This window comes from Astatotilapia calliptera, chromosome 19, assembly GCF_964374335.1.
Source record: "Astatotilapia calliptera chromosome 19, fAstCal68.1, whole genome shotgun sequence".
Taxonomy (NCBI): Eukaryota; Metazoa; Chordata; class Actinopteri; order Cichliformes; family Cichlidae; genus Astatotilapia; species Astatotilapia calliptera.
The window spans coordinates 405,476-418,215 of NC_137440.1; the positions used below are offsets into that span (position 1 = coordinate 405,476).

Below are 12,740 nucleotides of genomic sequence, written 5' to 3' on the forward strand. Positions count from 1 at the left end.
GAAAAGTAAGGTCTGTGTAATACAGATCCAGTTTTCAGAATGAGCAGTTTAGACTTTGTTCCGAATTCGAAAATGTTGAGCAATGAAACCAACCACGCCCCTTCATGCGTTTACAATAATTGTGATATATGTCAGTTACAGTAAATATTCATTTAGAAAGCAGACAGAAGTTCCTCCTTCTATCACATTCTTCCATATATGCCAATCTGTTTCACCCTCCAGAGGGTCCCTGAGGATTGACACTTTTCTTCACTCTTCTTCTGTCACCTGTTACTAGGCAAACTCAAATGCAATTAGAAGCTAAATGTGTCCCAGGCCTTTGGCCTAGAATGAATACTATCATGTATGTTTGTAAGCGTGCATGCTTAAACCTTCTGTTGCTCTCGGTCACTTACACCATGGATCCCCTGGACATTGCGCCAAGCTTAAGACCTTTAAATAGACCAAGCATCACTCTATATAAGCCTGCATGTGACTTTAATGGTTTAACTGGAGACGAGGAACTTAAAACTACAAAAACTGACAGACTCTCATGGATGCTGTGCTTTTCTTTCATTTTTATTTTTCATGTTTTCCTAGAATTCACAATACAGAAAGGAAAAGTGACGTGTCATATAAGACATAACCCAATACATCCAAGAAGAAGAAATGACATCATACAGCAGAGCACTCTGAAGCATTTGCTACTAACCAGTAAGCTTGACCTTGTTGAGACATGATTTAGGGAGGTCACTAAACTGAACACAATACCACATCTTTGCCCATAATTGGCCACATTTATTCTAACTGTTGCTGGTTAAGTAACACAGTTCTGAATCCGTTTGCAGTATCACAGGTGATGAGCACAGATCACTGAAGTATATTTCTGCATGTTTATTCTGGATGAATGTAAGACACCAGATTCTGGGAAGTGTCAAATATATAAGCATGCTTCAATATTAGCGTATTTGTTAGCAAGACATGTTAAAAACAGGCAACTACCAGGACATTTTACAAAGCCTTTTTGTTCAGCTTCTGAGAGCATTTATATTATTTTCACATGAAATTATATCATTAGTCGTTATCACTAAGTCACTGAATCTGAAATGATGTGTCGTATGTAATTAGACAACAATATTTCCCCTCACCTCACCATGATGTCAGTCTCTCTGAATCAGACTTTCATCAACATCTAATCTCTGCTAGTATCTTTTCTATCCCGTGTAGGGAAACTTGAGTAGCGCAGCTTCCCCGGGGCCAAGCCGCAGGTTTGTAAGATCCACGCTGCTGTCGGCAGGCATTGTGCTGCTGTTGGTGCTGAGAACAACCACAGCCGTCGGGGGCAGCACTGTGTGGCTCAGCTGCAGCACCGCTGACTCCTCTGCAGCCCAGTTGAAGGCGGCGAGGTAACGCTCGTTCTGATCCCACACCCGCAGGTAAGCCAGGGAGGAGGAGGAGTTAAAAAGGAGGATGAAGTCTCCAAACAGCAGGGAACGCTCTTTACCCCGCAACTCACTCACAGTGCTGAAAAACCTGCGACAGGTCAGGCGCTCAGCCCGCTCCTCCTGCACAGAGAGAGCACACAATCACTATGTGATATTAACTGTTATCGGTAGGATGCTAGGTTACAATACTCCTGCTCGAACAACTACAGCCAATAACAGCAAACCTGCAGAGAAGGTGTTCATAATCACATCTGTGGTCACCATGACTACCATCTGCCATTGGTTTTGGCTATGACTTGTGAAGCCACAGTCATTTGGATGCCATGTTGTTGGGTTGTTTGAGTCACAGGTTATGATATTTAGCCTACATGATGTAGTGCTAAGTTATCATCTGATGCACACATGCACACAGATACAATACATATAGCACATTTAAAAAACCACAGGTATGCCAAAGTGCTTCACAGAACGAGTTAGAGCAATAATAAATACAAACACAAAATACAAATAAAATATACTAACAGGCGGGTGACATAACTAACCAATAATACACCAGGTGTAGTAGGCACAACCCGAAAGGCTGAAGGTTAAAACATTATAAATATTAATAAAGCTAGAAAGATAACTTACAGTACACCAGAAATGCGGGGGAAGCAAGGCTAAACAAATAAGTTTTTAAATCGAGATTTAAAAGATTGAATTGAATCAGACACCTTGAGGGAGGTTATTCCAGAGGTAGGATGCGACAGCGGCGAATGCGCGGTCACCTCTGGTCTTGAGCCGAGATCTAGGTCGCACCAGGAGTATTTGGCCTGATCTAAGCGCTCTCCCAGGGGTATAACAGCTGAGGAGATCCGTAAGATAGCTGGGCGCGGTGCTATTTATGATTTTAAAAGTGAGCAATAAGATTTTAAAATCAATACGAAATTTAACAGGGAGCCAGGGCAGGTCAGAAAGAGCTGGAGTAATAGACTCAAACCTGCCAGTTCCAGTTAAGAAACGCGCAGCCGCATATTGAACGAGCTGCAGTTTGTGAACGAGGGCAGAATGGAGACCAGTGTAAAGGGAATTACAGTAATCTAACCTTAATGTAACAAAGGCATGGATAAGTTTCTCCAGGTCCTTACGTGGTATGTAGGGCTTGGCCTTAGAGATTAGACGTAGTTGATTGAACTCGATTTAACTACGGAGGACACATGTTTGTCCAACTTGAAGGAACTGTCTCAGGGTCCTCACAGTGTCAGAAAGGGAGTCAGCAAAGGGCCCAAAAATACCAGTTAGTTCACCCCGAGAGGAGGGAGTATCAAAGACTACAATTTCAGTCTTCTTATCATTTAAAATGAGAGAATTGCTCAGTAGCCAGATTTTAACTTCATTCATACAATCAAAGAAGTGTTGCAACGACGATCCTCAGCTAGTTCAAAATAGATTTGAATGTCATCCACATAGAAGTGGAAAGAAATATTGTATTTATCAAAGATTTGGCCCAAGGGTAACAAGTATAAAGAGAACAGCATGGGACCCAGCACAGACCCCTGGGGGACACCAGAGGTAACAGGGGCAATGGAGGAGGCGTAGGTATCCATGGTGACAGAAAAGGGCCTTTCTGAGAGATTTAAACCAGCTAAGGGCACTGCCTGTGATGCCCACCAGATGCTCAAGCCTCATTAAAAGGACATTATGGTCCACCAAATCAAAAGCAGAGGACAAATCAAGCAAAATGAACACCACAGGGCGCCCTGAGTCAGCGATTGAGAGAAGATCATTAAAGACTCTCAGTAATGCAGTTTAAACCCCGACTGAAATTTTTGGTGGCCAGAGACTTAGAAGAGTAAGCCGGTCATAAGTTAGCAATGCAGAGCCACCTGAATGGCATATTAGCAGAAAGGTAAGAAGCAGCAGAGAGCAGTGGAGACGGCCTGCTGAACACACTGGCGCCATCTCAATGCCAAGACTCAATGACAAGATAGCATGAAACCAGAATTTCCCTTCTAGGATGGATGGATTCCCTGGATTCAATAAGACGTGACACTAAAGTCTAAAGACACCAGCGAAGTGGTTTCTGAGATCACAGGCGAGAGAGCTGAGCATCGTTTGTCCAGTTTTACTTCTGTCTGAAGCGAAGCCTCCTCTTTGAATGACTACTTATACAGTAACTAAATCAAACTTACCCCCAGTGATAAATGTTAATAAACTGTTTGTTTATGCAGGCTGAATGCACATTCAAACAGGGACCAAGCTTTAGTAGGTTATACTGATACTGTCACTACCACACCAGGTCGACTGTATTACCAGCATGTAATACTATACTATTATTCAAAGCACGCTCCACCCACACAATCAACTCAAATAACACACCTCTGCAGTCTGGTACTGAGAGTTTGTTTGTTTTATCCCTATTACAGTGGGGCAAAAAAAGTATTTAGTCAGCCACCGATTGTGCAAGTTCCCCCACCTAAAATGATGACAGAGGTCAGTAATTTGCACCAGAGGTACACTTCAACTGTGAGAGACAGAATGTGAAAAAAAAATCCATGAATCCACATGGTAGGATTTGTAAAGAATTTATTGGTAAATCAGGGTGGAAAATAAGTATTTGGTCAATAACAAAAATACAACTCAATACTTTGTAACATAACCTTTGTTGGCAATAACAGAGGTCAAACGTTTACTATAGGTCTTTACCAGGTTTGCACACACAGTAGCTGGTATTTTGGCCCATTCCTCCATGCAGATCTTCTCGAGAGCAGTGATGTTTTGGGGCTGTCGCCGAGCAACACGGACTTTCAACTCCCGCCACAGATTTTCTATGGGGTTGAGGTCTGGAGACTGGCTAGGCCACTCCAGGACTTTCAAATGCTTCTTACGGAGCCACTCCTTTGTTGCCCGGGCGGTGTGTTTTGGATCATTGTCATGTTGGAAGACCCAGCCTCGTTTCATCTTCAAAGTTCTCACTGATGGAAGGAGGTTTTGGCTCAAAATCTCACGATACATGGCCCCATTCATTCTGTCCTTAACACGGATCAGTCGTCCTGTCCCCTTGGCAGAAAAACAGCCCCATAGCATGATGTTTCCACCCCCATGCTTCACAGTAGGTATGGTGTTCTTGGGATGCAACTCAGTATTCTTCTTCCTCCAAACACGACGAGTTGAGTTTATACCACAAAGTTCTACTTTGGTTTCATCTGACCACATGACATTCTCCCAATCCTCTGCTGTATCATCCATGTGCTCTCTGGCAAACTTCAGACGGGCCTGGACATGCACTGGCTTCAGCAGCGGAACACGTCTGGCACTGCGGGATTTGATTCCCTGCCGTTGTAGTGTGTTACTGATGGTGACCTTTGTTACTTTGGTCCCAGCTCTCTGCAGGTCATTCACCAGGTCCCCCCGTGTGGTTCTGGGATCTTTGCTCACCGTTCTCATGATCATTTTGACCCCACGGGATGAGATCTTGCGTGGAGCCCCAGATCGAGGGAGATTATCAGTGGTCTTGTATGTCTTCCATTTTCTGATGATTGCTCCCACAGTTGATTTTTTTCACACCAAGCTGCTTGCCTGTTGTAGATTCACTCTTCCCAGTCTGGTGCAGGTCTACAATACTTTTCCTGGTGTCCTTCGAGAGCTCTTTGGTCTTGGCCATGGCGGAGTTTGGAGTCTGACTGTTTGAGGCTGTGGACAGGTGTCTTTTATACAGATGATGAGTTCAAACAGGTGCCATTCATACAGGTAACGAGTGGGGGACAGAAAAGCTTCTTACAGAAGACGTTACAGGTCTGTGAGAGCCAGAGATTTTCCTTGTTTGAGGTGACCAAATACTTATTTTCCACCCTGATTTACCAATAAATTCTTTACAAATCCTACCATGTGGATTCATGGATTTTCTTTTTCACATTCTGTCTCTCACAGTTGAAGTGTACCTCTGGTGCAAATTACTGACCTCTGTCATCATTTTAAGTGGGGGAACTTGCACAATCGGTGGCTGACTAAATACTTTTTTGCCCCACTGTATATAACCTGTATTTATATATGTGTATGCATGGTATATTTATGCTCATGTCCTTACTCTCATTCCCCTTTATTTAGTATTTCAACTCTGTAACAACTTCTGTCGATGCTGTGCTACTGGAAACTGACTTTCCCACCCGAGGGATTAATGAGGTTTCATCTAATCTAATCTTACCTGCAGAGTCCCATTCAGCTCCTCATTGGAGTCCCAAAGCATCTTGGGAAACTTGGTGCCCTTTCGTGGAAATAATAAAATCTTAATATCACAACAAATACAAGTAATAGTACAATATGTATTCATATGTATTCATGCTTTGTGCTTCTCTGTAACTACAATGAGGCTAAAGCAAAGAACACGAGCTTATTAAAATACTGAAGTCCTGAGAGTTTACTGTACAGATGTCCTCACCTCGTCCATCAGACCTATCTCATCTCCGTAGCTGAAGATGGGCGTCCCGGGCAATGTCAGCAGCAGCAACTGATGCAGTTTAACTAGAGCTGGGCCCACCAGTGAAGCCATGTGACCCTCGAGCCGCCCCCCCAGATTCCAGGCGAGATTCATCTGACTCTGGGACGAATACAAGTGCTGGATAGAGCGAGCGAGCTCCGTGACATCCGTGTCACGTGAATGAAGGACCCGGGAGATCAGGAGGTCAACACCCGTGGAAGAGAGGAGGGTGGACACATCTTCAGCAGAGGAGCGGTCTGTGACGCCAATCAAGACTCTGAAAATCACATGCGCAGAAGGTTTACGTAATCCAGAGATTAACTGATGTTAATGCGGGACTTTCTCAGGTAGATCTAATAAACACAGACTAAAAATGATCTGGTCCTAAAGCAGAGCTATGTAGTTCTGGACACATGGCCTCAGTAGGGTCTCCCAGAGGAAGAGTGATTCAGAAAACCCCTGTGAAGGAGAAAGCAAGGTCCACCCTGGTGGGACAAGGTGACAGTCCCAGGCAGTAACAGCAGGGCAGAATACACAGCCTGTCAGCCACAGAAAAACTCTACTGTATGTAAATGTTCTGCAATATTTGAGTGAGAAAGTCCTCGAGCGTATTAACCAAAACAAAAGAGAACTTTTCTGGACCGTGGGGAACTTTCATGTGCAGGTGTTTGCCACATGAAGTGTTGGGCTGTTGCATCTGCTATGTTGGAATAACAACCCAGCGGCTTCGTAAAGTAAAGGGACACTTGCATAGTAAACACTTTTACAAACTTCAAATGTAATCTAAGTGACAAGACACAGACACACAGACGTGGGTAAAGCTGGAGGTTTCCTGCTGCTGCTGCCATCTCCTGCTTCATGAAATCTCTGCTAGTACTCGGTGACATCCAGGCGCACTGTTTTCCTCACCTGCTGTTGGGATGCTTGTCCGTCCTGTTCTGCACGATGGCTCGGATGTCGTTCCAAAGAGACGGCACCACTGTGGCCACGCGCTCCACCCCTGACAGCTGGATGCCATCCACGCCTTCGTCCAGCCAGAACACCAGAGCAGACTGAGGCACACGGACACACTCGTCACTTCTGTTACCCACCTGATGACTGCTTTTAATGAATAATAACTTAACTGGATTCAAATGATTTTAATGTTAATATTGGAAGCAACAATGACTTTACTGCCGCGCACTGAGATTTCTGGCACATTTAGCTGAACAGCAGTCAGCAGCATGTGTGTGACATCAGCACTCACCTTCAGTCTCTCTGCTACAATCGTCACACTGCTGTTGGAGAACCAGGGCCCGGACGAGCCCAGGTAGTTTGGAGTCAAATCCAGAACCACAAAAACACCTGCACAGGTGAGCAAATGTACTACAGTAAGTACATGTGTACTTTGGTGTCGTTCTTCATATACTTGAGTCGATCTCTTTGACTTTTTCAGAGCATTTTAGTGAAACATTCATTCTGGTCTGTAGTCAGCATGACTCCCACTGATATGGGACATAAAACGTGAAACATCATGAGACTGCTGCTTCTGTAGAAGGCTGTCTCCCTGACCCTTTTTATGAGCAGCCTGGACGAAACCCTTAAACTGGTCCAGGTTTCCAGCCTCGGGGGAAATCTCCTCAAAGCTCAGGTTCACAGCTTCATCCGGAGGCGCCACGTGGATCGGCCCGACCACCAGCCCTTTGACTTTCAGCTGAGCCAAACTGTTGACCTTTTGTTCCAGGCCTGAGGTGGAAACACACACAGTGAGGAGGAGCAGTAGTTTACTGTTGTGATGGTTCTTTGTGGTGACTCTTTTATACTTCAGCAGCTGCTGACGTTGTGTTTGCCTGATTTTACATCTGACTGTAGAAAACACAGCAAACGGTCAGATGACGAGCAGGGAGTTGCAGACAGAGCATGTTGCATGTTACACATTTAGTGGAGAATGATGCAAAGATGATATTTATGTGTGATCTCTATCTACGTTTGGACTCACCTTTCAGGTTGTGGGTGTCGGTGAAAGCCTGGATGTTTCCAATCTGGTACAGAGGCCCATCGTTCCACCAGTTGGTGTTGGGCAGATCTTTGCAGCGAGGGGCCTGCAGGATGATGAGGACGGCCCCCACCAGCATCCCCAACCAGCCGAGCCAGAACACCACCAGCAGCGCCCAGCGGGTCCTCACCCAGCTGAGAAACAGGAAAAGGCTGGATTATCAATGAGCCGAGGCTCTGCGTCCTGCAGGTACCCAAACGTGACTCTCTGGACGACTGAAGTGAATCTGGAAACGCACCACGGCTATGAATGCTGAAATGTTTGTGTTTCCTTTGTGACGCCTTCGACGATTTTCACGTCTTGGCCAAAAGACCCAGAACATGTAAAGGTCAAAGTGTTCAAATATGTGAAACAAATCTGCTAAAGCCCACGTCAGTTGATATTGTTGCCATGCAAAATTATCAGACAGCTGTGGGCACTGTTTCATCTCAGGGATGGGGGTGGCTGTAGCTCAGGTGGCAGAGCAGATCAGCCACCAACCAGAAGGGCGGTGGTTCGATCCCGGTGCTCGTGTCTGCATGCCAAATATCCTTGGGCAAGATACTAACCCCATGTTGCTCTCCGATGCATCCATCGGAGTGTGAATGTGTGTGAATGTTAGATACTTAGAAGAAGTGCTTGTGTAAACGGGTGTGAATGAATTAGTTGTGTAGAGCGCTTTGAGTGCTCAGACAGTAGGAAAGGGCTATATAAGAACCAGTTTAGCCCAACAAATGCCTCGAACTCATTTTTCTGAACTTTTAACATTTAACCCTTTTAACTTCTTCCTACTTTGATCAAATGTCAAGAATACTACATTTAAAATAAAGTACTGTATTAACTACTGTGTTACATGTTTCATATTTTCACATTCTTACACCTCTTCTTGATTTCTCTTAACTTTTCTCCAAACCTGAGCTTTCCCTCTGCTGTCAGCCGAAGACAGAAATCTTTATGTTCTTTACACTCCGGTACTGCATCCTGTCTTTTGGTCAACGCCACTGTCTCCAAATATCATCTGACAGCTGGTCTCACTGCTGTCATCCCTGACACTATATGAATCAGAAAACAGAGGAGCATAGAGTGACACAGCACGAGTCAGACAGAAAAATCTCTGCAGTTTACTTTGCTTGTCACGGTTTGAGAGCCTGCACATTGTTGTTACAGAAAAACTAAAATGTTGTGCACTGAACTGAGATATTAAACCAGGATTATAATAATGGTGTTGCTATGGCAATGACATTGTGATACAACATTTTTATATTGCATAAAAATGTATAGAGGTATCATCATGTACAACAGCATCGGAGCATACTAATTAACACAGAAGAACTAAAGAACTGTGAAAGGTGAAAAAACGAAGCATTTCTCTGATATTTCCACAAATCTCGCGTCCTTTTTAGTACAATTAACTCCCTTCAGTCCATCTCCGAGTCTTTTTTGTGGTTTAACAGAATGCAACAATTAAACATCTTTGCTTTTGTTGCTGTCCTTGGTAGATTTGAACCTGCGTCCCTCCCTCCTCTTATTAAAACTGTAAGACAAGACAGGGACTGATTTTAACCCTCAGGAAAAATGTGTAGTCTCCAGCTGGCTGTGTTTGCTACCATATTGCTGCGGTCGCAGGGTCAATGGCAGTGATGGCCTACAGATGCTGGCAGCTACCTCTCTGCTCTGAATCATACCTGTTATTAATCTGTCTCTCTTCCACAGCATGTCTTTATCCTTCTCTCACCCCAACCAATCACAGCAGATGGCCCCGCCCCTCCCTGAGCCTGGTTCTGCTGGAAGTTTCTTCCTGTTCAAAGGGAGTTTTTCCTTCCCACTGTCGCCAAAGTGCTTGTTCATAGGGGGCTGCTGCACGGAGGTACAGTTTTTACTCTGTTTCTGGTTTAGTATCATGCCAACCCTAGCATGTACAAAGCTCTGACTTGAACCCCACTGAAAATGACTAAAGTCTTTTCTTTGAAAGTAAAATCTCAGCCCACATAAATATATCAACAGCAGTGATCACAAAACGGTGTATAACTGACGACAGTAGTGAGATCTTTAACCAGGTCTTCCCATTAACACCTGACCTGCCCAGAGGGTCAGTCAATGAGCTCGTCAATAGCTTCAATGCTAACATGTTAAATGTAATGGACACTATTGCTCCCATTAAGGTGAAGGTTATCTCTGGAAGGAAAAAGTCTCCATGGAGAAACTCCACACTGGTGAAAAATGAAAAAAGAGAGTGTAGGAAAGCTGAGCGCAGATGGAGAAAAACCAAACCTCCAGGTTCATTATGACATTTATAAAGAGAAACTTCACAATTATAATTTACAACTGAGGAGTGCAAGGAGGTCCTACTTCTCTGACATCATCACTAAAAACAGCCATAATGCTCGGGTCTTATTTTCTACAGTTGACAGGCTAACAAACCCTCCTGTGTCAGTGGCAGCTGAACTTCATTCGACCATGGCCTGCAATGACTTTGCCAAATTCTTCACTGAAAAAATCCAAAAAATTAGACAAGCAGTTGGTACATCAACAGCAGATCCAGGATATGTACTGTGTCCACCAAAAAACTGTTTAAACACCATGAAGCAGTTTCAACCTATTAACAGCAAAGACCTGGAGGACATCTTAGGTCAACTGAACTCCTCCTCCTGCTGTTTAGATGTCCTGCCAACAAGTTTTTTCAAAAAGGTCTCAAAGACTTTAGAGTCAGACCTGTTACAGATCGTCAACTTTTCTTTATTATCAGGTGTGTTTCCAGAATCACTAAAAACTGCTGTAATCAAACCTATACTGAAAAAGGACAATCTTGACAAGACACAAATGAAAAACTACAGGCCGATCTCAAATCTCCCGTTTTTAAGTAAGATCATTGAAAAAGCAGTTTCTCAACAGCTCAGTTACTTCTTAAAACAGAATAACTGCTACGATGCCTTCCAGTCAGGTTTTAGACAGAACCACAGCACTGAAACCGCTCTGACAAAAGTGTTTAAGCCTCAGATCAGCTGAAACACTCAGTTTATTTAAATCCAGGTTGAAGACTCACCTGTTCTCAGCTGCACTTGAATAAAGCACCAAATCCACACTTTTCAGCTTAGATTTCAAAACTAACATTTTAACTACTGATTTTATCTGTTTGTTTGTTAATTAGTTAGTTTGCTTGTTTTAATCAATTTTAAATCATGCTTTTTATTTGTTTTTGTTTCTAATGTCTCTGTAAAGCACTTTGAATCACCTTGTTGTTGAATTGTGCTATACAAATAAACTTGCCTTGGCTAAAGTCGATGCTAGAAGATCATCAAATATGGAGGAGTTGAGAGATTAACCAAGGAAGGGTGGGCAACGGTCTGTGACTGCTCAGGCGACATGTGCAAATGACAGCAAGATATTCAGCTGACTGTTAGCATCAGGGGAGCTAATCGTTTTAGTTTCTGTGTGCAAAGCAAAAATAATCTAACTAGGTTTGGAGAGTAACATACGCTCTACTGAAGATGGCATCTTATTCAGGCTTATTTCCAAGAGACACTGCTCAACTGCATCTATTACAGCAGAAAAGCCTGCAGACCAGACTAATTCAAACATCTCATACACCAGCTGATTAAAAATATGAAAAAGAAGCAGTCCAGCAGTCGGCCTCCTTAGTTCCCAGATGTTTCTGGAGATGGGAATGGTCCATTTTTGAGATGTGCAGCTATTTGTAAGTATTGTGTTTTGCTGGTGTCATGCAGAAATAAATAAATAAAAGGAACGACAGAGCCTCGCCCTGCAGGGGTGTGCACAGTGTGTCCTCCTCACCCCGGGGTGCCCGCCACCCTCATCAGCTCCTCCTTGTTCAGCCCAGTGAATTTCACCTCCTCCTCCTCGTCGGGGATCTTCAGCTTTACCAAGCCATTCTTCTCCGCCGTCGTCGGTGCCTCCTGCCCGCTGGCAGAGGGTGTGTCGGCGGCCTGGTCTCCTCCCGTCATCGGCTGCTTCTCCTGCTCCTCCTGGTCCAGATCTGCCTCGCTCACATCGGCCTCCGTGGCATCAGCATCCACCTGAGCGGGACCCGCCTCGTCCTTGTGCTCAGCATCCTTCATCTCTACGTTGGTCTCCTCCGTGTTCATGTCGGCCTAGTCCGGTTACTGATGGAAGAGCTGCAGACACGCTTCAGTCTGTGCGACGTTCACAGACAGTGGGACAGACGAACATCCAAACTGTCCCAATTATTTAAGTAAGTAAAAAGTAAGTAAAATTTATTTATATAGCACATTTCACAGATAAAAATCACAAAGTGCTTTACAGTAAGATCAGACATACAAGTTAAAATTAATTAAATTAGTTAAAAGCCCGTTTGTATAAAAATGTCTTCAGCTGCTTTTTAAAGGAGTCAGTAGAGTATTTGAACCAATACGTGTTTCATTGGCGTTCAGCTGTGCCAGCACACACTTTAAATGGTCTATTTAAAGTGACCCTCTGTAAGCCAACTGGGCCAGCTCACAGAAAGGTGAATATGGTGAATGGAGCGGCTATAATGTAGCGCATTTCTATTGTAGCCACTCAAAGCGCTGTAACACGACTCGTCCATGAAGCCCTTTTATTCTCTGCGTAGGTGCTTTCTGTCTAATGATAATGTGATGCCCAAAAGCTTTAGCATTCAGACTGGAGGTGAAACCACCTGCCAATCAGCAGACGACCTGCTCTGATGACAGCCACTCTGAAACTACAGCACGAACAAAATATGTTCAAAATACAAAGCAAACAAAAATATAAACATCAGTTTTGGTTTTTAGGATCATTTTCTTGTTTTCGTTTCCAGAAAATGATTTCTGTAGTCTGGTTTCTCCTACCAATGCTTGAACAGAGATTT

The 12,740-nt window shown here is 44.0% G+C and overlaps 1 protein-coding gene across 1 annotated transcript; it reads right to left on the reverse strand.

Annotated features, from left to right (window-relative positions):
* Positions 1–537: 537 nt before the first annotated feature.
* slc3a2b (solute carrier family 3 member 2b) lies at positions 538–12,065 on the reverse strand. The gene is made up of 8 exons (XM_026151898.2): positions 11,687–12,065; positions 7,859–8,049; positions 7,432–7,605; positions 7,127–7,224; positions 6,790–6,932; positions 5,842–6,157; positions 5,608–5,667; positions 538–1,544 (listed from the first exon to the last, which is right to left on the reverse strand). The coding sequence occupies exons 1-8, from the start codon at positions 11,995–11,997 to the stop codon at positions 1,194–1,196; spliced, it is 1,644 nt and encodes a 547-aa protein (XP_026007683.1). The 5' UTR covers positions 11,998–12,065; the 3' UTR covers positions 538–1,193.
* Between the last annotated feature and the right edge of the window lie 675 nt (positions 12,066–12,740).